Here is a 23,776-nt window from a genome sequence, read left to right as displayed (position 1 = left end):
CATCTTTCAGTTGCATTTTCCGGCGCGCCCGTCGGGCGTTTAACTTTAATAGTGAAACATATTCTTCAGCAAGTCCGATTCAACATATCAGACATACATATATCATAGCTATATGTTGGTTCAATATTTTTCAGCGTGTTCTTCGAGCGCATAACTTTAATTTATCAGACATTTTTTTCTGCACGCCCTTCCGGCTCATGACTTAAATATATCAGACACATTTATCAGAGATATCAGGATGTTTCATATTTTTCAGAACACCCTTCGGGCGCTGTACTTTAATAAATCAGAAATATATGTCAGAGTTATCTTGATGTTTGCTAAGTGAAAGTATACCATTATGAAATCTGCAGTTCATATGAAAAGCATGACAAATTCCTGATACTTTTCTGTTTTCTCGATGTGAATTCAGTATGAGAAAGAAACATGCACAAATATTTCACAACATATATGTCATACAGTGACATATTTCAGGAATAAAAAAATGACAAGATATTAACGTTCCAACTGATGTAACTATTGTCCTTTTGTGTCACAGGTTTTCTGTAATAAGATGTTTTTATGACTGAAAATAACAGTTCACAAAAAGCAGTTTTCGTCATTGTAAGCTGTGTTTTTACGGTTTCAATGTTAAAAGAAAAGGTCTCTCTAAGACACTGCACACATCCGATTTGACTAAAATAGCTTTCTATAGCTTCTCAGCAAGTCTGACTCGGAACATCCATCAAAGTTTTTGATTTACTGCTTTTTCATCTTTAATTTACTTTTGGATATTCATGATTGACATCCAGCCGTTTAGGACATCATGTTAAGCATAGAAAGTGTGAAATACATTAACAGCTAATTCAAATGATATATATATATATATATATATATAATATATATATATATATATATATATATATATATATATATATATATATATATATATATATATATATATATATATATTCTATATATACAGATAGATAGATAGATAGATATACATATATATAGATAGATAGATAGATAGATAGATAGATAGATATATCGCATTGACGAATGAAAAGTGACCTATGCGGGACTCGAACCCACACCGCCGGTATACATTACGGATGCTCTACCAACTGAGCTAATTGATCAGTCGGTCAATGTTGGCGGCCTGACTCTTGGATATATATATGTATATAATTTGTATTCAACTTTTTTTTTTTCTGTTGTCGCGTGCCAAGGGTCATCCTGTTTTCAAAATTAGGAATAGGGGAGGGATCAACCACTTTTTGACCTTGGCAAAAAATAATTCACCCCAGGCCGAAGAAACTGGCCAGTCCCTAAGAGTGTGGTCAGGACTGCTTTCTTGGTCTGATTTATATATATGTTTTTGGAACGAAGGAAAATTCCCACTATATTTTCATTAGATTTTACCAACAGCACTATGCTTATAATGCAGATGTGGTACAATTTACGCTTTAGATATACTTTCGGCAAGCTATCATTTGTCTGTTTTCCAAAGAGATAGTAGGTGTACACCTTCGGCAACAAATGTTCAAGACATCCCCCTGCTCGTTCATAGAAATTGTAGTTAAACAGTTATAAGTCAGCCAGAGTCGCAATGCTCAATGTGGTACAAGACAGTAGATTAACATTGTCGTTCGGATTCTAACTCACAACGTCCGCCTCTCATTCACCTAGCGGAGACATCACAGCCAAAACCGGTCCGCCAAATCCCCCACTCTCAAAAAGAGTGGTTCAATAACCGATACAACTAATATGACCAAAAGTCACATTGTTATGTTGTTATGGGGAATAACACTATTAATAATAAGCGCACGGAGTTCCCGTTAATGATAAACTTGTGTAAATAGCGTTTACAGACACCGTAGCAACAGACACCTGGCTCTAGGTTGCCAACAGGAACACAAACTTCGTCATTATTAAATTTCGCAATAATTTGGTAGACAGAAATCAATCTCCATGTATGTTGATGTGGTCTTTGCGCATGCTTCCAATTTTTAACAATTCATTTGCGAGTATCCCACTCTTTTGATAGTCCAGCAACATAATTTTTATCGTCCATAGCTATAGACAGATATTTTGAAATAAATCACAGTAGGTTGTGATAAAATGCTTAAAAATGCTTGAAATGCTTAAAATATGTAAAATAGCATATCTTTGGATAGACATGTATTTTGGGATTTTTAAAAAATTCTGATAATATTTTTATCAGCCTGAATTTTCCGCCCTGGTTTAACGAAAACATGTGGGCTCTTCAACGTAGCTTCCAACTTTATAATCCCAATCCATCCCTCTCTCTTCCTGCTTGTCGCATTAAATTTATATTTGTTGATCTCACACAGACTGAATAAGAAGCTGGTTGATTGAGATCTTTTGCGACACTGAGATTTCAAACGTGACGGTCAGTTACTGGCCTTAGCAAACAAGTAAGAATGTATAAAGAATTGGCGTGCTTACGTAGCTCTACCTAAATTTGTAACATTTTTATGGTCCAAAGTTGTAGATAGGGACATTAATTTAATCTGTAACATGAATGTGATGACTTTCTCTGGCATTAGCCTAACTAGACAAACCTCCTTAAGATATCTACTCAGCTATAACAACATACACTTTGTCGCGATTATTTGACCTAGTCTGAATTGGGCTCGCTTCGACTCTTTGGATCAGAACGTAGGCATAAGTACCCTAGGTCAGTTTCTATTACCTCATACTCGACGCATTGTAAGATCAATTGTAATTTTTGCATTCTATACTGTCACATCTCTAGCTCTTCAGATTTGCAAATTGGTGATCTGATTTTAAAAATGATATCATTTTCATTAGATTACACCAACAGTGCATAGCTAATCTACAGGCTTGTTTTGGTGCACATTAGAGCTGTTTACCGTATGTCAATTCAATGCAAAACTTATATCTAAAGATATAGGTATTCTGTAAAAAAGCCTCGCCGTCAGTTTGTTGTTCAGATAGACACGCCTGGTGCAGAGTGACGTAAATGAGCCTAATATCAACTAGGGCCTCACAGTGACTTTGCTGAGGGAAACAATACTTGTCGCACGAGGTTTCCATGCGGACAATGTATCAAAAATGAATAGCGTCTAAAAATTGTGTCGTCATCTTTACCAGTAGACATCTGTTGTGCGTATTAACAATTTGTGTGAATGTAGATCTGCGAATTCTGCAAGACTGTTTCAAGTCTGCCTTTCTGCATTTCTTCCACGAAAATTCAAATCGATTTAAAAAAGTTTCTAGATATCTACCAAGCATTTGATTTTACCTTATAAGAGCAAATTATGGCTAAACTAACTCAGTCGGAACAGAGCTCACACAGGCATACCGCAAGTAATACTCAATAAACAAATTGTGAGTTATGTCAGAGCATGTGATCCTTACTGATTTTTGTGTCCCATTTGCCTGTGCGTTGGAAAGAGAAGGAAATTCATATTTTCCCATTATATTTCCTCAAAAGCGCAAATTTAATGAATGATAGACGTAGTACGGTTAGAGCTGTAGGCGACGAACAGTTTCCATTCAATTTGCCTCGTCAATAGGCTTTGTAAAGAAAAAGGGACAGTACTTTTCACCGTATCCAAATACTCAAGTAGTCCGAGATGGAACAGCTATCAACAGACATCTGCATCTACTTAGAATGCAGCTCGGGAACAGAATTTTGATTCTCAAATGTTTTCATTCTGTCCTGATCTACCGCTCATGGTGGCTCATTTGAAAGCTCTTGGAGTAAACAAATCACCGTGTTAACTAAAATGAAAAAAAAAATACTTTTACCAATCAGTACAATTTGGACGGCCTTCATTTTGAATATACATTATCTGTAAATGTTATGTAATTTGTTTTACAAATACTGTACTTTGCTTGGTGACCTCTAATTTTTTTCATTATTTGGTTAGTGAATGGTCGAAAGTTTCAAAGGGGACAGTTTGAGTACAAGTGTAAGTCTTTCACTTTGTAGGCGCATAATACCGTAATGACAGACTGAAGACTGCGTTCATGGATATCCAAATTGTAATCGAAAACAGTGGAGTGGAAGACAACATGCATTCGACAAGTGAATTATTATATGTTTTGAATGTCCTGATAACATTAACTGCAATCAAGCTGAGTTTTTCATCAATCACTTGAATAGAAAATATTAGTTCTGTTTATTAATTGATATTTGTAAAGCACAGCAAGTCACAGTCGTCACCGCATTTTATAGGTTGTCATGTGAGATAAAATCTTAACTTGGTTATTACTAACTAGCCCTTTGAAAGTTTCCTTCTAGTGTACGTCGTGTATATTTCATTCTTTCGAGTTGGTCCGTTTTTCCTTTCAATTCCTGTCGTTTTTTATTTCATTTTACTCTTCTCTCTACCTAACTTGGTGCATATATGTTTACTTAAGTATAGAAAGGACGATTTCTGCAATTACTTAACGAAACGGGAATTCGGGGTACAAATCTTAAGGGTCAGTCTCAGTAAAAGCGGGCATGGTTCTCTTTGTCTTTACCTAAACTTTATTGCAGACCAAAAGGGTCGCTAGGTGACAGACAAAACAAACGAACAGACTAATCTCTTTGATGCGGAATCGATTGATATGCCAGGCACAGAATGGTGTAAACAGGGCAGAACTTGTCAGAAGTTGAGGTATTCGTTGATAAAAAAAACATTTGCATATCGACAGAACAATATCTATCACTCTAGCTTTAGTTTGCTTTGGCGGCGTCTACAAATTCTGACGTCATTAGTTTCAATAGACAACTCCATCTACTTAAGATGTAATTCGCCTCTGTCACAGATACTCTGCATCTCAAATTTTCATAATTTTTTTCTGATCTACCACTTTTTTGGGTTCATTTGGAAGATATTGCAGAAAGAAAAAGTTTCAGCAACGTAAATTTCCTCAAATCGAGCTTTAAAATCAGCACCTACAACGAAATGAAAATCTTCATGCTACCTTAAAATTAGTATTATATTACCTCTAAGTCACGTCTCATCAGTGAAAATACAAAAATGACTCATTTTTCGGTGTACATTGATTTTATCCTGAAACACAATAGACAAAACGGCCCAAAATAGTTAATCACCTTTCTTTTCTACTCTCCATGTCGAGAATGGTCATTTTACGAAAGTCATAGTAGTTATATTCTTAATTCATTCACTACACTAAACTGGTTTTCAATTGCATTGCGCTGCACTCTAAATGCTTTATCGAATCTATCTTCATGTACATCTTATTCCCTTTTTGGTTAAATAATTTATTTCAGCCTTTTAGAAACAAAAATAAGACCTTTCATACTGGCCTCTTTTTAACTGTGTAGAATGGAAGGTGACTCTGCGCTATTGCACTCATGAACTTTTATGATCATATTACGCTTAAAATGAAGTCATTTGCTATTTTTACCAAACATTGCTATGTCCTTCGGCAAGGGAAACAGATAGCCACGCAGGGTCATCAGGCTACAATTTTAACACTCTGAAGCTTTGCCAGCGTCCTGACAGAACTGGTCACTCACAAATTTTGAGTGATCCCTGAATGTAAAAATATTCCAAGGGCCAATTTTTGAAAGTTGCTTCTTAAAATTAGCTGTACTTTTATAATTTTTTTTCTGAATAATAAAATCATAAACATTGCGAAAAAGTTGATAAGTAATGCAATGGCATGGCGAAGAAAAAAGTTTTATTCTATCCAATCACGTTTGTTTCTACGAAAAACATCGCTTTGGCAATCTTCATTAAATGAAATGTCGATTTTCAACAACAAAATTTAAGTCGATGAAATTGTCTTTTCTTTAAGAGCACTAAAGTAAGCCCCCACGATTGGTGGATCAGAAATACTGTTAAAATATTTGAGAGTTAGATATTTCCCGAAGCGCATTCTAAGTTGAATAGTACGACATAGGTGTATGACGTCGGAGTGTTCCAGTTCGTCATGACAGGGGACATGCGGGAGATCACCTGTGATGCAGAGTGTTTTATTGGTGTATACTGCTGTTCGAAACGCAAACCAAGCGGTCATTCTGTTTCTACATAATTGTGGTAAAATCAAACAGTATTAAAAACAGAGCTTCTCGGAAAGGACACTTGCAAGATCGGTTTACAAGTTTTATGTAAGATATGAAGATTAATTTCAAAATATGACACATCTGTTACATAAATAATGCGTGAGAGCATTCCTATAGTTTTGACTTTATACTGTAATTCGGCAGCTTCACTTTCCAACCTTTGTCCGTTCTTGGCAGGTGTAATATACTAGCAGGGTAGGCTTACCAATTCCGGACACCTGGAACCACCACTCATTAATTTAATCTGTGATTACAGGTGGTCGTTCCCGACATTGTTAATATTCGTAGCTATTAGAACCTGGTGATTTTATTACTTTGTGTCATTTGGATTATTGACTTTGTTTTGATGTCATCTCTGTATTCTGGTGGTTGTTTCTTTCGCTATTGCTTAACAGACTGAGTCAATCTTGCTTGCTCCTCTCTGTTGTCGCAAACATATTTATTTAATAATTAAGAGCAAAATAAATTTGTTATCAGTAAATTGCACATACTGAGAGTCAGAGTATTACTCGTTAAATAAACTGTAATGTCAGGACTATTGTTTTGGGCCCCATTTTGAGTATATTTTGAAACGGAAAGAAATGCAGACTTTTTCGTAAGGTTTCCTCAAAAGTGCAAATTTTGTAAGTGACAGACATAGTACAGTTAGCGCCGAAAACCCCATACGGTTTCATATTCAAGACAGCCAACCGGTCGGCCAAAGATGGTATAGCTTTAAAGTTTGCAAAGAAGATTAATATTTCAGGCACTATGTAGTGTAAATGAAGCTAAAGCCTAAAGCCGCATTACTACGTTTTTAGGGGAAATAATACAGTTTTCAAGTTTCAATTATCTTTAATCCATCCACTCAACATCTTATGTACGTCTAATGCAAATTTAGTAAAATCGACTTTATAACTAAAATGTATTGTCAACCACTGGCAAGAGAACAAGCAAATGACAATCATTGCCTGCGACCCGAGGTACTTAAGAATGTTCTACGTTACTTGCGATCTCGCTTACTTTGCATAGTTTGTTTTTTCAAACTGCATTTAACAGCGACTACCGTTTTGAATTGATGTCCTAATTAGTAGAGGAGATGGTAAACGTGAAATAGTATCCCTCACCTGATACGAACATACCATAGTAAAATAAATAACAAAACCATCATTATACATTAGCTTGGTTGCGTAAAGTTAAGTATTAACCATATGAAAATCAATGAGTGCCTGAAACCACCAATTATCTTATTTGTTTACTGAATGTTGTCATGCAGGACGTGGTCAGATAGATATAAGAGCACTGTCACAAGTCTGTTCCTGCAGTGGACATGCACGATACACCAGGAGTTGGATCTCATTAACTATATTTAGTGAGTATAAGTGACTTTCTTACAATAGTCAGATTTGAATTATCATCTTTTAGTGCAATAGCTTTGCTTTTTTCTCTTCATTTTACTCGCCCGTCTTACAATAATTAAGCAAACACATCGCGAGAGCGCTCAGTCTGCCGACTATTTATATTCCATGGCAAATTTGTCTGTGTTAACGTGACTTACACACTGAAAACGATTGTCGGCGTCGATTTAGTATACCAACAGCATACAATATTCTGTCTTCTTTGTTGGACACTTCAAAGAGAAAGCTATAACTACATACCAGTTGGTTTAAATAGCGGAGGTGCTGAATCGGGTCAAACGGAAAATGTCTTTTGTCCATTCTGCCTGAAAGAGTTATATATTTCCACAACTCAACGTCACTGCCTACATGTATATTTTACTCCTTATTTATTAGATCGTACAGAGGGTAGTAACGGTGGTAAACCATTAAGTTTTATTAGGGAGACTGTCTGCAGGGAAAAGTGTCTCTTTCTCGCATTATCGCAAACGGTGTGAACATTTGCAATACTTTCCTTCCTATCAGATATTAACGATGAGGGCAGTATTTTCTATTGTGACTTATTAATACACAGGGGACATTTGTCCACGAAAGTTCGGTTTTCTGTTCTTAGTCAAAGATATTAAAACACTACAAATAATTGTCATTAAAATGTCTTTTTTTTCGGTAGCGAGGACACTGCGAACGCTATGAGGATCGCCACCTCTTTTGTTATCTTTTTGCTGCACCTCAGTATTGGGCGAGCAGGTAAATGTGCTATGCAGTTATACACAAAACTATTTGATACATTCTCAGACAGTTATAACATACCAATCTTGACAACTTGATTGCTTCTCCTGGCCACGCATGCAGTCCGTGAATCTATCGCCGTCCTGATTTTCTAATGCAATTTATAACAACACAGTTATGCACGTGTAATTGTAAACCGAATGCTGTTAAGCATACCCTTCCTTAGTGTATAAGCACTAATCTTGGTGTTAGTTAATACAATTTAAAAAAAAAACATTGCGGTTTACTAATCTGCATATGTCACAAGAACTCGCATAACGACACCCAAAATAATTTTGTCCAACTCACATGTTTATAGTCAACATGTAATATTTCTTTGTCGTCTTCCAAAGCAAGTTTGTACGGTTACTTCTGCGTTATCATCAGTGGAATTCTTTGGCTGAAATGCACCTGACACATTTTTTTCTGCGGAATTGCTCGTGGGCTTGTAGGTACAAAGCCATCAGTCTGATTATAGTTATCAGTCTGTCTGTCTATCTGAATGGATGGATGGATTGCTGGATAGATTGATGGATAGATGAATGGATGGGAGGGTGGGTAGAAGGATGAATGGAGGGATAGATTTGTGGTGGGTGGGTTTGTGGGAGGATTCGTCTGATGGATGGATCTATGGATGGATTGATCTATGTTTAAACAAATCAAGCTTAGTGAAATATCAAGAGAAGATGTATAATTACGTCGCCCTAAACAAAGTTCAATTGTATTTTTCAGCCATAACTCTGTCTGCTTTGACAATATCCGACCCACCTGATTACTCAATCACGACATTTGATACCGTCGAATTGACATATTCAGTCACTCTAACAAATTCCGTGGACAACGAGGACACAGTTTCGACCATCAACGTCTACCTCTCCGATGATAATGCAATGACAACAACGTCAGACCCATTTGATACTACTGGTGACTTCCCGATAACTGTTCCAGCCTCCAGTTCTGGAGGAGGAGTTGTCACTGAGAACGACCTGAAAACAAAGGTCATAGCTGATGTTTCACAATGCTCTGATTACACTTACATTTGTGCCAAAGAGCTGACGTCGGATACACACGATTGTGTTCTCATTTCAGCATCTGGCGGAATCGACTGTTCAAGTAAGTTAACTATGACTGCCATTTCAGCCGTGCAATTTTTCTATGCGCCGCGTTTTCACTCAATCTCAATGTTTTTCTTCACTGGCGTTTGTTTGTTGATAAGTTGGAAATGATCGGTCGGCAAGGTATAAATAGACATCAGATCAGGTTCAATAATCATTATCATTCAAGGTAACTATGAACTTTAAAAGGTCCAAGGAATATATCGAAAATGACAAAGGCATCGGGGTCATCTTGAACCACGAAACAGTGGTGGTACCAGGCGTCCGGAATGGGAAAGAGTACCCTGCCTGCGGTTTGCTATGGCAGAACTCAGCATTCTCACCCGGTTATAGAGAAACATGTAACTTTTAAGTTGTACAATTTATTGAGAAGTAATCAAGCATCTCTGAATTGTGTTCTTCGAAAAATCGAATTGAAACAATTTTATGCCCATTGCATGAGACCACCTCTCTCTATGTGTGTGCGAATATAAGCGATAGTCATTATGTTAGGGGTTGGAAGGGAGCTGAAGGAAGTGGCTTTTGTTTGGTTGGATATCGGTCGTACAGGTAGTGAAACCTTTTTTGAATTAATAACATATGTTACGTTGCACACTAAGTATTATTGTATCTATTGTATTGTCAAAAGGACTCTGACGAAATTTTATTTGATTCTCGTCAAGAGAGCAAAGTTATTAAGGATTTTAGGTGAATGTTAACAACAATTATTTGTATTCGGACATTCTACGACGATGATGCAAATTTAAGGATGTGACTCAGGTTCATTGACACTTATTTTCAATCCGCATTTCAAATAAACACGATTGGAACTAATTTGGGATAATTTGATCTTTATATCTTTCAAATTTCTCCAAAGTGTTAGGTGACATATAGCTGAATCTTTCAATATTACAAATTAATCTACTACTTCACCATCCACTTATCCCAAATTAATTCCAATCGTGTTCAAAGAAGAAGAGGTCACGCACCCGACATGTAGTACTTTTTTATCAGCTCGGTCAACAAAGAGTTCAGAAATTTGTTTAGTTTTTCAAAACAGTGCGCAAATCAGACTCTTCATTGCGTTCTTGCACGATCACTTAACAAAATCTGACAGTAGTTCTTGATTGTTGTTCCAGTGTGAGCCACCCTGGTCCGTTTCTAGCCTCGGTCAGACTGTTTTATATCACGGACGTAGGACGTCCATACGTGTCGGTCTTTTTTGTTGGCTTTTGATGCCCTCGCTTGCATTTTCGACGATTCTGAGCGCGATTTCCAGCTTAGTCTGACCATGAACATAAAAAATGGTCTGCTTGACGTCAGAATGGTTTGCCAATGCATCGTACTGGCAACAGTCACAGCATGGACGTCAAAAAAGACGTCCATGGTCACAGTGATTCTGTGATTGCGGCCGAGAATTCAGCATTGCGTTAAAGATAGAGCATGCGCACTATACCACAAAGAATATACATAATCTATCAGTGTTTATCAAAGATATCGTGGTCGGTAATCCGGGACCGTTAAGATAAAAAGAAAATAATGGCATGCGATGTAGCTGATAGTTTGTCCTTTTAGTAATATTTCAGGAATTTCTCGATACGATGTGACCCAACGCATAAAAATCCACGTGTCAGTGGTGCGAAATTTGAAATTAAAAAAATTGGTAGAATTGACCTTTGAAATTGAGTCGCATCGTTTAATGAGCCTTGTCTTGTGAACGATTGCAAAACTAGCATGGCATTAGCATAATAATCACAATAATATGCATTTTTGCAGCAGAAATTGCGTAACAGCAATTCAAACTTTCACGGAGTTATTATTTCTGTTTCATAATGATCACGATTTTATAAGCAATATTTGTTTGTAAAATTTACATGACCTGATTCAGAATCGGACACTATTTACCACTTGGTATGAACTCGAGAACTGTGTAAAATTTGTGGAAAACTACCACCTACAACATAATATATTCGGCATGATTGCAATGAGGTCTACGGTGCCCTTTGATTAAATTTCCATTTTTGCTTTAAAAAATCTCAACACAGAAACGTAAGGATCTGTTACAATTGTAACTCAATGTTAATTTTTGTTTCAATTGAATATTCAATAGTAATATGAAAACTTTTGTAAGTGGCTCAAAATTTATATATGTTTAAATTAAGGTTATCCCAGGTAAATTCACGTCAAACTTTTCCATCGTCAATTTTAATGGCAGATGTTAACGATATCATGATATTTATTTCAGACATTGGTGTCGCTGATGACACTTTTAAGATCACATCTCCAGCAGACTACACAATAACAACCACAACGGAAGTTACACTCACATATGATATCAAATTAGAAAATTCTGGCGGTGATCTTGACATTGACGTCACGGGAATCAATCTCTATCTTGCCGACGACAACGATATGACCACAAAGTCCGCACCCTTTGAAAGTATTGGTAATTTTCCGATAAAAGTTGGAGCAAACGATGACAACGAAGTTTCCGGTTTGACGGCTACTGTAATCGCTGACGCCGAACAGTGTCTTCTTTACAAGAAGATATGTGTCCAGGTGCTCCCGAATGAGGATACTCAGTGCCTCGCCAGCGACGACATAGACTGCTCTGGTAAAGTATTCTCTCTCTCTCTCTCTCTCTCTCTCTCTCTCTCTCTCTCTCTCTCTCTCTCTCTCTCTCTCTCTCTCTCCTCTCTCTCTCTCTCTCTCTCATATTTAACCATGTTACGCATTCAATGTCATTCACCTTACCTCTTTTAGTTGTTTTTCGCCTTTCTTGAGCAGCTGCATTCGCTAGGGATGTTTTTATTTGTATTGGAGAGTTTTCGATAGAAAAAAGACCTATTTCCACCGTCATGACCTTTGCATTTTCTATCTCGTTACACAAAACTCATTGTGTAGCTTCTCATGTTGAACTCCTTGTGAGCTTATGTAATATTTCTCAGTACTGTATCCTGCAGAAGGCCAAATTAAACTTTTTCACATTTTAGGGCTAAACTTGCCTGGGAAAACATGTATGCCTGAAATATGTATCATTGCTGCACAAAGGGGCAGTCCAGTTATATTTTTCTGCTATCATTAGAAAGGACATTGTGGATACAATTTTGTCGCATCGTATGTTTTTATGTTTTTCCTTTCGGCAGTTGTTAGTGTGGAAGAAAAGTCGTTTGTGATAACGTCACCGAGTCCATCAGATATCACGTACACTACCTACAAAGACACAGAAATCACATTCGACTTGCAAGTTACAGCAACTGTTGACGAAGCTTCAGTAACAGGCGTCAATGTGTACTTCACAAATGACATAGACAGTGAGGAGCGAGTCAAATCCGATCCTGTTCTCGCCACTGGTGGCGCACCAACACCGGAAGAACCCAAACCCATTGACCATCAAGCCTCAGAGCCGACTGACATACCGAACTGCGAAGCAAAGCTGAAGTTGGACGACGACAACTGCGCTGACTACACTCTTCTTTGCATATCACTGTCCGCTGATGGCGGGGTTGAAGGTGAAGAGTGCATTCCATTGGGCGAAGAAGAAAACCAAGGAGGAACACCTGACTGTTCAGAAGGTGAGGTAAAATACTTTCAGGCAGTTTTGATATTTGTACTAAGTTAAGCATATCAAACTGAAAAGAACGCTCTACAGTTTTCAGGAAATTGCTACAATCTGATACCCAAGCACAGCGACATACCCATAAGATTGAAGTATGTATGATCATGTTGTTACATGTTTGTAGTATTTTTCCTTATTTGAACAAATATTTGCTCTGAATTTGTTGCAGAAAGTGGTAGTGCAAAGCTAGGAATTCATGCCTTGGAAATGTTTACCAGTTTGCTCGTAGTTTTGGTTGTCCAACGGATTTAACTTACATGGCTCATATTGGTAAGTATTAGTGATTGTACTAACATCACCTTTCTGAGGAACAAACGATTATAAATAATTGATTTTCATATTTCCTTCCTTAGACATGTTTTATATACATTTTGTAAAATATGTGTTGAATGTGGGATAATCCTTGTCTTTTGTAGGACGAACCAATGAAAGCAAGGGATTTTGATGACTTAAAAAATTGAAAAATTTGCTGCAGCTGTAAAATTGATCAACATGTAGTGTTTAGAATGAAATGTTCACTTTAAAGTACATTTCAAATATTATTTTGAAGAATGACGATAATTCAAATCCGTACTTTCTATAAATGACCACAATCTAAGGGAGAAACATATTCATCTGTGAAATCGCTAACGTCGAAGTTTCTTATTGCTCAGTTTTTGTTATTTCGTCAGACACTTAGAAAATAGTTCCTGTACATAATCAAACTTCAAGTTCAAAGATTCAAAGATTGCTCGTGAATATCAAACGTTTGTGATAACGAATAACGACTGACTGTTATTTTATCTTCTAGATCCCGTCTTCATCATTGGTAACAACAATGGAGTCGTGGATTCTAACCACAGGTGCTATGCTTCCTCTGCAGACTTTCAGGACCGACCATCGAAACTGCTCTTTGTCTAATTTCCAATCAAAGATTTTCCCCAAATGATGAGAATGACATCCTTTCAAATTCAAAGTTTTTCACATGCACAAACAGTGTGACTTTATATCGGAAAAAAAGGACTGTCCATTCAGCTAGGCTGACATTTTTGCGCGGCAACACAAACTTCAGTTTTCTGTATCGTTTATGAAGTTCAACTGAATGTTAGGTAAAGAAAATTTCGTTTGTGTGTCATTCTGCTCGAATGCTTCGAATCGTTCTGATGTGTAATTGAACTGGATATTCAGGAACTGTAAACAAAAGTAGACATTTGAAACGACAACAGAAACATGGAATGCGAAAACACGAATGCATGGTCTAATATTTTGACCATCTTCAAGCAAACACTCACCGGTTGCGAATCAACTGTCGGGAAAGTCAATTGTTATAGAAAATATTAACATTGGCATGCCACTCAGCTCTTTTATTTAGCTGTCCTTTCATTATATTGATTGGCACGTGTAAAGGGTGTAGTTTAGAGCAGAATATATGAGTAACCATGACAACTGAGGAGGTGCGGATGAAGGTGCTATGATGACATGAACGACGCTCCGTCCCTCTTTTAAAAGACGCGCTTGTCGATTCATGAACGACTCCGTACCTGACGCCCTCATCGGTGAGAAAAATGCTGAAACTGTGCACGGTGAACTGTACATGGTTCAAAAGTTTTTGTTATTTGACTGTCTGCCTAAGTCTTTAGAGGCAGAAGTCATTCAATGAGTGTAATATTAAATGCATGTTACCTCGAATAAATATGCACTGAAAAGAAAACTCCAGTGTTTCGAGCTTTTGTTCATTCTTGGAAAAGTACTGTGTTACGATGCTTTTTCATGTCCATCTAACATTGGAATTAAACGTGTTAAACTCAAGGTACAAAGCGACTCGAGGGCAGATATTCATTTTCAAACTTTTAAAATATTATTCTTATTGCCCTACCATTTGTATGAGTTGTTTTAAAACATATGGACTCGGAGTTAATAAAGTATTCACATGGCTTAGTTTTGTGAAAATTGGGAATTTATTTTCCCCTACAGAGATACCTTAAAGATGACGGCCATTTTGAATTTCAGATATTGTAAATGTTGAGTGATTTGTTTCTTTAGTACCAAAGTTTGTACGGTGACTCCCGATGTTTGATCGTTATTTTAAAAGACAATAGGTAAAGTTTCCCTGGGGAAAGTTTGAGCAAAAGTTTAATTCGTTTATTTTCGAGGTACGTATTACAGAAGAATTCTATCATTTCCAGTAACGTCATGAATTGTAGGACTCCTTAGCTCGATTGATCCGTTCTATAGAGATGTCCTTTGGAAATTAAGACGCCTGGACAACTTTTGTATGAACATCAATCATAAATTGCACACATTTGTGCCATTAACCATTTTAAACAGAGTACTTTTGTTCTTTGAAATTTTGTTAGATCTAGACTAATAATTATTCAGTTTATTTAGACCAAAAAGGAAGTATATAATTGTTTTTGTTTAAAGTGATTTCGATAAGATACAATAGCGATACAAAGGAAAGTGATAATTGAAACATTTCAATCGTAAAAAAATATTTCAAGCTCTTTTCTTGTATCATTTGTGCATTCTTACCAGCGCGATCGAAGAATAAAATTGCTCGTTGACCAGGGATAATATCAAATTGGCGAACAGGAGTGTTGGAACAGGATTTATTACAGTGTCCTTGGTAGCATGGCATCATTGTTTCAGAATCTCATTCGTAATTAAGATCGTTGACGCTATCACAATTTCGAAGCAGACACAAGTAAATGTTCAGCCAAAATTTCATTTATTTTCTTTTATATGAAATTTGTTAAGTTTAACCAACTTATCTGTCAAGCAACCTGTATTGCAGTATGTATTGCGCTGCTAGGGTTTTTTGATTATTACCAACGGAGGGCGCGCTGTATTCTGAGGTCGTAGCTTGCATATACCAACACGATTATCACGTGTATTGGTTGAGCGAAAAACACAACTGGACCATAGACAGTATTAATTATGCTAAAATCCTTGTTGAACAGATTTCAAGACAAGAAAGTGACCTTTTTTAATCTAACAATTCTATGGTGGTCAATAAGCTCAGAACCTTCATAAATTATACATTTTCTTAAAGCCTAGAAACAGGGGAACATTTTGGTAACCACGGTGTCATCATTGTTTACATAACTATCACGTGACATGTAATTTGCATAACCTTTGAAAAATTGTTTTTTTACCAAAATTTTGTATCAATAATTCAAAATATCTAACTCAGGCTTGCTGGAATGCAAGCTGTTAGAACGCTCTTTCAAAGTGCGTCTCAGATTTTATATATCTCACTTAATTTTTTTGGAGCATAATTTTTAAAAAATCACCTAGGGTTAAATTCACCGCTCTGGAAGTTTTTCTGGCATAAAAATTGTTTAAGAAGATTTAAACAAATTGTGAGACACTCTTTGGCAGATCCTTAGAACAGCTTGCACTCACACAAATTTCAGCCGCATATCTCAAAGCATTGAAAGGTTATGCTAATTATCTCTCACATGATAGTCATGTAAAAATCGGATGACACTATGGTGTCCAACATATTCGCCTACATCTAGGCTTTCCGAAAATATATAATTTTATATTCGGGCTCTGAGTTTATTAACCACTACAGAATTGTTAGCTTAAAAGGGTCAATTTCTTTTCTTGGAACCTTAATTTCAATTTATTGTCAGGAATAACAACAGGTTGTATTTTTAGGGTGGCACGAATGCCGCTCAAAGCGCAATGATGTCATTCTTTTAAAGAGGCGCTGTATCATATCCTTAGGCGGTCATGGGGAACTTCCATAGTCTGCTTTGTGATAGGAAACTATAAACGTGCCTCTGTATCAACGTTCAACAATAATAGAAATATTGGATATTCTCCCTCCTTTTCAAAGATAACATCTACATTGGAATGACACTTATTAGAATGCAATTCAGACGACTACAAATCATGCGCTAAATTGTGGCGGCGCTCTAACATTCATTTTCGATTCTATCCGGGGGACACTCACCTTAACACTTGAAACAGTTCACTTTAAACATAACTGAACTCTGGAATAATGATATAAATAATCTGAAATTTTTGCCTTGAATTTAAACAGTAAGAGATGGATTAAAGTGCGTAATTTCGGTGAAACATTTTAATAAAGACTAAAAACATGGGTCAACACTCCACATTTTATAATCATATTCTTGGTGAAACGACTGCATTGTGTACCCCCTGTATAATGAGAGTTACCCCGGGCACATCTATTTATGGCCGCGTTACCGTCAGTTTAATTACCACCTCTCCTGAGACTATCCAAAACACTCACAGTGTCATGGTCACGTATAGCCGTGAGATACCAAACATCACTGTTGAAGGAAGACCCTGTTACCGATCGCTATTATATCCAACTGTTGAAAATATTTGTTGTGCCCAGAGTCTTTAAATAGTAACCTAAAAGGTCGGTCAAGATGTAGTACATTGTAGAGCAATATAACTCAGCCTAACGGACAAAAATATCACTCAGGCTAGACCATCATAGTATACATACAACGATAAATAATCAATAAAATACTTGCAATATATGCATGGAATTTTAGATGTGGAGAACATAAAATTGGATTTAATGTAATGAACGTCAACGTTCGTCTTACCCTCTGCTGTGAAAGAATGGTCATTCGGCAAACGCACCGATAAAACATGTCGGACAGATATCATTTAAGTTTGATTGAGTGCGTCTTAGGTTTATCTGGCGGTCAAACTGTGATAATTATCTTCAAACTCTACTTACGAAGTGTTATTTTATATGTCATAGGCCCATAGGACCGTTCAGGTTTCTTGCCTATTGAATTACAAATCTTGTGGCGAGAGCGCCCTCAATCGTTCAACTTTAAGTGAACAGAATTGATATTCTAGTTGTATCATTTTCAACCAAGTTAATATGAAACAACCGAAATATCAATGCAATGAATTTCGAACCCTTTGTAATTCAAGAGGTAACTTCCAGGTGATGTGATATAGTATATAGGTGCCGCATTCAAGTATCTTATCCAATTGCCTTCGCTCATCTGGTAATAAACTGAAGACTACAAAAGTACTAAAGCAAGACTGCTATGCATTTTACCTCTGCATGCATTCCTTTGTTGTTTTCATGTTTCTTGTGCGTTCTTGTCGGCTGAATAAATGATACTGAGAAGGAAAAAGAAACGCTTGGCCGCATCATGTTTGCAACATGTCTAGGATGAGAAACAAACTTTTTATTTTGCTTGGCCTTATATTGCCTGAAATCAATATCGACATTTGGATATGTGTATTTATTATCTAACGTCTAATCGTTGCACATAACATATCACCTGCACTCTATGCGTTTGTAATAGATATATCGGACATTTAGCTCGAACGATATAATACACAAGATTGCACTGTAGAGGGCGCACAGTAATTAGCAAAATACATATAGTGAAGGACAGCAGTTCTGAGTACAAGTACCAGAGTAATATAAAACACGGAATTTTATTTAGTGATTAGCGATTAATATCTGATGAAACCTACCATTTGGGAAAATACGTAACTGATATTTTCCAAGTATATTTTAATTTTGTTCACACTTTTTGTTTAAATTCCTATATGATAAAGAATTAATAAACCTTCTTAAAGTGATCATTACGTCGAAATGATATAGTTCAATACAAAGTCTAGGTAGTAGCATAAAAAGGAACAAACACTAAAATGTACAAGAATACCTTTGGTCTCTCGATGGCAACATTATTTTATCCCTGTGTGTTTTTTGCATCTTTAAATGGAAGATAACAGGGCAGAGGGCGCTGTGCAAAATGTGTGTCACGTCATAATGTAGTATTTTGCATGTGCCGTACTTAAACTAGACACACAGCATGATATCCAACGTTAAGATACGACGTTAAAATAGTTGTAATATTTCGTTTTTAAAAACATGATTGTACAGAACAATTATGTACACATTTGAAAGACGGATTTGTCAATTATATGAGATTTGTAAAGTGGAAAAAAAATAAATATTCGGATTTTTTAGCGTAGAGTTGATCGTAAAAAATATGAAATATTTTGTTGACTTTCCTATAATAGACAGCAGTCTTACTCAAGCATCTGCGTCATCTCTATATTCATCGTGCGGTGCAGTTACAATTAATTAGTTACAGTGTATTACAAAATGATCCTACATAAAGCCCCATGTCTATATTTATTATTCTTGCTAACCGTTTCTATGTTCGACGATTTCATGCGTGAATCTTTACATTGTATATATGTGTGTATGTATGTATATATTCGCAATGTGTATTTATCACCATCGGAAGCCATTAAGACATCAAAAGATGGCCTAGTGTATTCCCATTTTGAAGAATTGTATCCTGCAACTATTTCCTGGCAATTAACATGCCAACTGTGCCAAGATATATTTTATTTAATGCCAACTTTTCTTGTTTAATGCGGCAATGCCAACATGTCTATGGAAAATTTCAAAGAAGTAATTACTCCAAGGACAAATTATTTTGTTTGGTCGTCCTCTTTTTTAATTCGAAAAGAGAAAAAGTACAATTCTTTATTTTAAAGTCAACAGTCGAGAAATAAGAACCAGGTGTAATCTTCTTGTTACTGACGGTTTTGATTGCTTTTCCGAAAGTAATTGGCCGAATGGAACTTCTTGTCACGTCTTGGTGAGTACCACTTTATATATTTTAAATTGAAGAGGCAAACCTGAGAATAAGTCATTAAAGAGTTCCAAGTTGCGATACCACACCTTGAATGAATTATTGCAAGAGCAATTAAACGATCAAAATTGCGTCCTCTCGTTAGCACAGAACCACTGGTTGGGAATGAATCGGGTACGCAGACTAATGAAGCGATGCATCCAAGCAACATCATTCCCTTATTGCAATATTTGGTATTCATAAACTAATTCTTACATCTGAAAGCTGGACATTAATCTTGGGAATACTCGAATTTTCATTCACAACACGCAATGTTAACACTACAATGTCAGCATTAATGTTTGTCTGTTGACATTTATTAGACATTTGTATGCACACTCTTTAATGTTAAAATCTACTGGTTATGTAGAAGACAACCTTTGCACGAAGTTTGTTGTTACATATACATGATGTCATTTATACTTAGCAAAATAGCAACAATATGTAACTACAGAGGGCGACAATCAAAGTACTAGTAAATAAAAGGACTCGTAAGCAGAGCCATATTAATTTCATTTGCCACTAGGGGGCATGATTTGAGTGGCACATCGATGAGTGACACAAAAGTGTATTGCAGTCGATATTGTTGTGTCATCATGACAAACATGCTATTTAATTCTATAATTTTACTTTCAAACTACGTTAGGTAAAATCCAGCCGATAAGTTGAAGAACCAAGAGCTCAGATCACATGGACTAAAAAATAGTCACCAAAACTAAATATACATGCTATGATTCCTTAAATTCTATCAAATTAAATGAATTGCATAGTTCCGACTTCCTGTCTAATAAATATACTGATATAATGATAGAAAGTATTGATTAGATTAATGGCAAATTGTCAAACGCAACAAAATCTGTAAATTATATACAATTAAGGTGAATTTGATATACTTTGGCCGAATACACCCGTTCAAAGGTATATTACGGTGGCATGCGTCGGGAGTTCAACGCTTACTTCGTCATTTGGCTTTCGGAGACTTCATGCATTTCCGTCCCTGGAACCTATATGAAACAGCACGCAGCTTCTATATAAATGTAATTAAACTATGTCCACACGTTTGTTTTATTTTTTCAACATTATCCATCCAGAATTCATTTACAGGTTCAAGCGACATCGATTAAAACAGCAAGTCGAAGAATTAAGTCTGTCTGAAAGTTGTAATAGTATAATGAAAAGTATATGATGCCAATTATTATATGTTATATGTTGATTTAAAAAGTCTGCATCAATTCCATATTTTCTTATCAAATCTACAAGGTTAAAAGTATAGGAAAATAAAGGGAAATAGACACACAGGCATTGGCGCTGGCTAAATAGAGAACAATTCAAGCAGAGGTACGACATTGAAGTGAGATTGGGAGATGAACAGGAAGATAGACAAACTGGTAAATTTAAGTTGCAAACGAATCGCAAAGCCGAGTACAGAAATTTGTTAGTGGATAGCTAGCTAGACAGACAGACAGAAAGATAGATAGATTATAGAGGGACAGCGAAATCGATAGATAGATAGATAGATAGATAGATAGATAGATAGATAGATAGATAGATAGATAGATAGATAGATAGATAGATAGATAGATAGATAGATAGATATTCTCCTTCGAACTTTTGCTATTTTTATGCGATTGCCTTCTATGTCTAGTTAAGGACAAATCCTTACAGTATACATATTGTCTTCCATTATCGGAAGTTCCTCTTTATTCCTAACACCCAATTCAGGAAGTGTACACCTGATCATAAAACTGCTTATGACATGACATGCCTTTCAATTGATAACACTGCAACATAATGACAAAGACAACGTTAGACCTTCTAGATAATAGTCATTGGTCTGAACAAACTCTGTCGACAAGGTTCTAAAATGAGCGCAAGAAAATCATCTCAATATTTCTTCATGCAGTTCAGGCTGTGATAAATGAAACGAAACAGAAGACCTCAAATATGAGTAAATAATGTCACAGAGGTCACTCTCTACTGACCTTTGGTCGTGACACATGTTAATCTCTATCACTTGCCTGTGACCGGAAATGAAGGCAGCGCTGCAGTCACCAGCGAGGGCGCCGTTCTCTCAACAATAACACTAAAATGTAAACGCTTCACACAGCAGTACTCTGTATCATTTCTGTATTGCTGAATAAACCGCGGTTATCGATATATATCTGTAATGAAACACCGGAAACCAACAATTATTAAACGTGCTTTAACAGAAAAACCTAGGTGTGTACTAAAAGAATACTAGTGATCATGATTTTGACACGAGAACTAGGGAAAGTGGAACAATATTCCATTAATAAAAGAGTGTGGGCCCGGGTTTTGGTACCGATTGCGACGAAAAGTTTATTTTGAATTTTCTTTCTATGAAATCATCAATAGAATATATTTGCCGTGCGTTCCTTATTCATATTCTGTAGCAAGAATGAATTATTTTTGTGATTCTACTCTCCTTATTGAAAACAAAAAAGCGTTTTGATAAAAAAATTCCATTCCCGTTTAGGATTGTATTGTGTAACTTGTAGCTATAGTGACCGTTCGTCCTTATCGGTGTCTGTAAATTCGGTCCAAATGCCAACCGGCCGAAAGCTACTCCGATAAAATAACTCGGCTAAAATCTATTTGTCCAATTGTTGATTTTTTTACAATATATTTGCCGTTATCAAGCTGGCTAAAATACGACTTGGTAGATTGTAGTTTGTCAAGTACGTCTAGACAAGTTATCTGTTAACCATCCATGTTTGGTAAGGGTTGTTTCCTGGTCATTGTTTCGGCTGACTCGCAGCGTGTTTGCAAGGTCATATCTGATTGGTCGATTGTCACTATTCACAGCCACTTAGGAGTCTATTTGTATTGTTTTCATTATATTGGTAAGATTCAGCAACCCAATTGGATAACAGCTTCGAAATCGCTGCGAGTCAGCCGAAACAATGGTTTGTCCGTCATCGAGTAAATGTGCGAGGAATTCAGATATTATGTCTTTTGTTGTTTAACATGTCAAGCGTAATTGAAACTATTGCTATTGGATTTTTTTTTAAAGAGAGAGAGAGAGAGAGAGAGAGAGAGAGAGAGAGAGAGAGAGAGAGAGAGAGAGAGAGAGAGAGAGAGAGAGAGAGAGAGAGAGAGAGAGACAGACAGACAGACAGACAGACAGACAGACAGAGATGGATGATGAGAGAGTATTAATTCAGCGAAATGCTGTGTAAACCTTTGAAATTGTGATGACCCCATATCACAGAGCGTTTTCAGCCTCTTCTTATCTTATGAAACTAAACACCGGTGAAGAGAGGGTGACAAATTCTTGTGTTCAAATAACAACACATTCGAGTGTCGAATGATAGCTGTGAAAAACTACATCAGTATTGATTTGTCGCACCGTTCTCAAGGAACCAAAGAAAAAGGAACTAAAGAAAATAATTACACGAGACTATTTGTACTTCGCTGACCTTTGTCCTGGTCAGTTGAAAGAACAAGATAACGCATATCAATCGAACACAGATACAATTGTTTAAATACCCTATACTAGAATGTCTTCAGCGTCAAGTGACACTGTGAAAATGATAATCAAACATTTTGTCCCTGTCTAAAGTTCATGATTGCGCTCGCCACTGTTGTCTATAGCCCTGATATAAACCTACTTCATGTATTTAAAGTGAGTCGCCATCTATTGAAATTGTATGTCATCATTTGAAAAGACACACCTTTTTCAGGAAATTGCCGCACGAACACTCGGGGCTAAATGGTCCCTGTAGCGTTGTCCTTTTACACCCGAGCAAATGATTACAATCTTAGCAGCCCATTTTCATCTTCAAATTGCATGTTGAATTTCTAAGTATTCTCCTTGTCCGTGCAGCCTGTATAGTAGGCCTGTCAGATGGGTGACTGCTTTAGGCCTACTGAAATTCAAGCAAAAAATCACACAGGTTAAATTGACCAGCTGAATACTCAGCTCAACTGCATTTTACACATAGTTTAGCAAAGGTAGACTCGGAATCCGATCAGTAATAAAAAGTAGAAACCAAATTATATTTTTGGTTTTACCAACACATCAAAGCAACTTGATACAGGGTTCTGGAATTATATGTTGCAAAAATCCGGGAAAATATTTTTTAAACTTGCAACGTTGAGCCGTGCCATTTTGATCATTTTGGCTTTGTTTCGCCTTCTTATTGTTGCAAAACCCCACCAATCTCCATCGTAACTTCTACCCACTCCTAAAGACATGTGAA

General features: G+C 36.5%; 1 protein-coding gene and 1 long non-coding RNA gene across 2 annotated transcripts in view; both read left to right on the top strand.

The window, feature by feature from the left end:
- LOC139123962 (uncharacterized) overlaps positions 1-8,176 on the top strand; it is a 41,869-nt gene extending 33,693 nt beyond the window's left edge. Inside the window, exons 2-3 of the long non-coding RNA XR_011549805.1 lie at positions 7,311-7,406; positions 8,102-8,176. This is a non-coding gene — a long non-coding RNA (uncharacterized lncRNA). The remainder of the gene's footprint in view (positions 1-7,310; positions 7,407-8,101) is intronic.
- Positions 8,177-8,885: 709 nt separating this feature from the next.
- LOC139123770 (uncharacterized) lies at positions 8,886-14,590 on the top strand. The gene is made up of 5 exons (XM_070689924.1): positions 8,886-9,312; positions 11,539-11,907; positions 12,440-12,868; positions 13,082-13,182; positions 13,703-14,590. Exons 1-4 carry the CDS (start codon positions 8,886-8,888, stop codon positions 13,162-13,164), a joined length of 1,308 nt encoding a protein of 435 aa, XP_070546025.1. The 3' UTR covers positions 13,165-13,182; positions 13,703-14,590.
- Positions 14,591-23,776: the final 9,186 nt, after the last annotated feature.

This window comes from Ptychodera flava, assembly GCF_041260155.1.
Source record: "Ptychodera flava strain L36383 chromosome 23 unlocalized genomic scaffold, AS_Pfla_20210202 Scaffold_23__1_contigs__length_28996876_pilon, whole genome shotgun sequence".
In the NCBI taxonomy this organism is placed as follows: domain Eukaryota; kingdom Metazoa; phylum Hemichordata; class Enteropneusta; family Ptychoderidae; genus Ptychodera; species Ptychodera flava.
This window is presented reverse-complemented; position numbering and strand designations above follow the sequence as displayed.

Coding starts and splice junctions, on each gene's coding strand:
- LOC139123770 (XM_070689924.1), top strand. CDS start 8,886: ATGTATAATTACGTCGCCCTAAACAAAGTTCAATTGTATTTTTCAGCC. Junction 9,313..11,538: donor TGGCGGAATCGACTGTTCAA/GTAAGTTAACTA, acceptor TATTTATTTCAG/ACATTGGTGTCGCTGATGAC. Junction 12,869..13,081: donor AACACCTGACTGTTCAGAAG/GTGAGGTAAAAT, acceptor AATTTGTTGCAG/AAAGTGGTAGTGCAAAGCTA.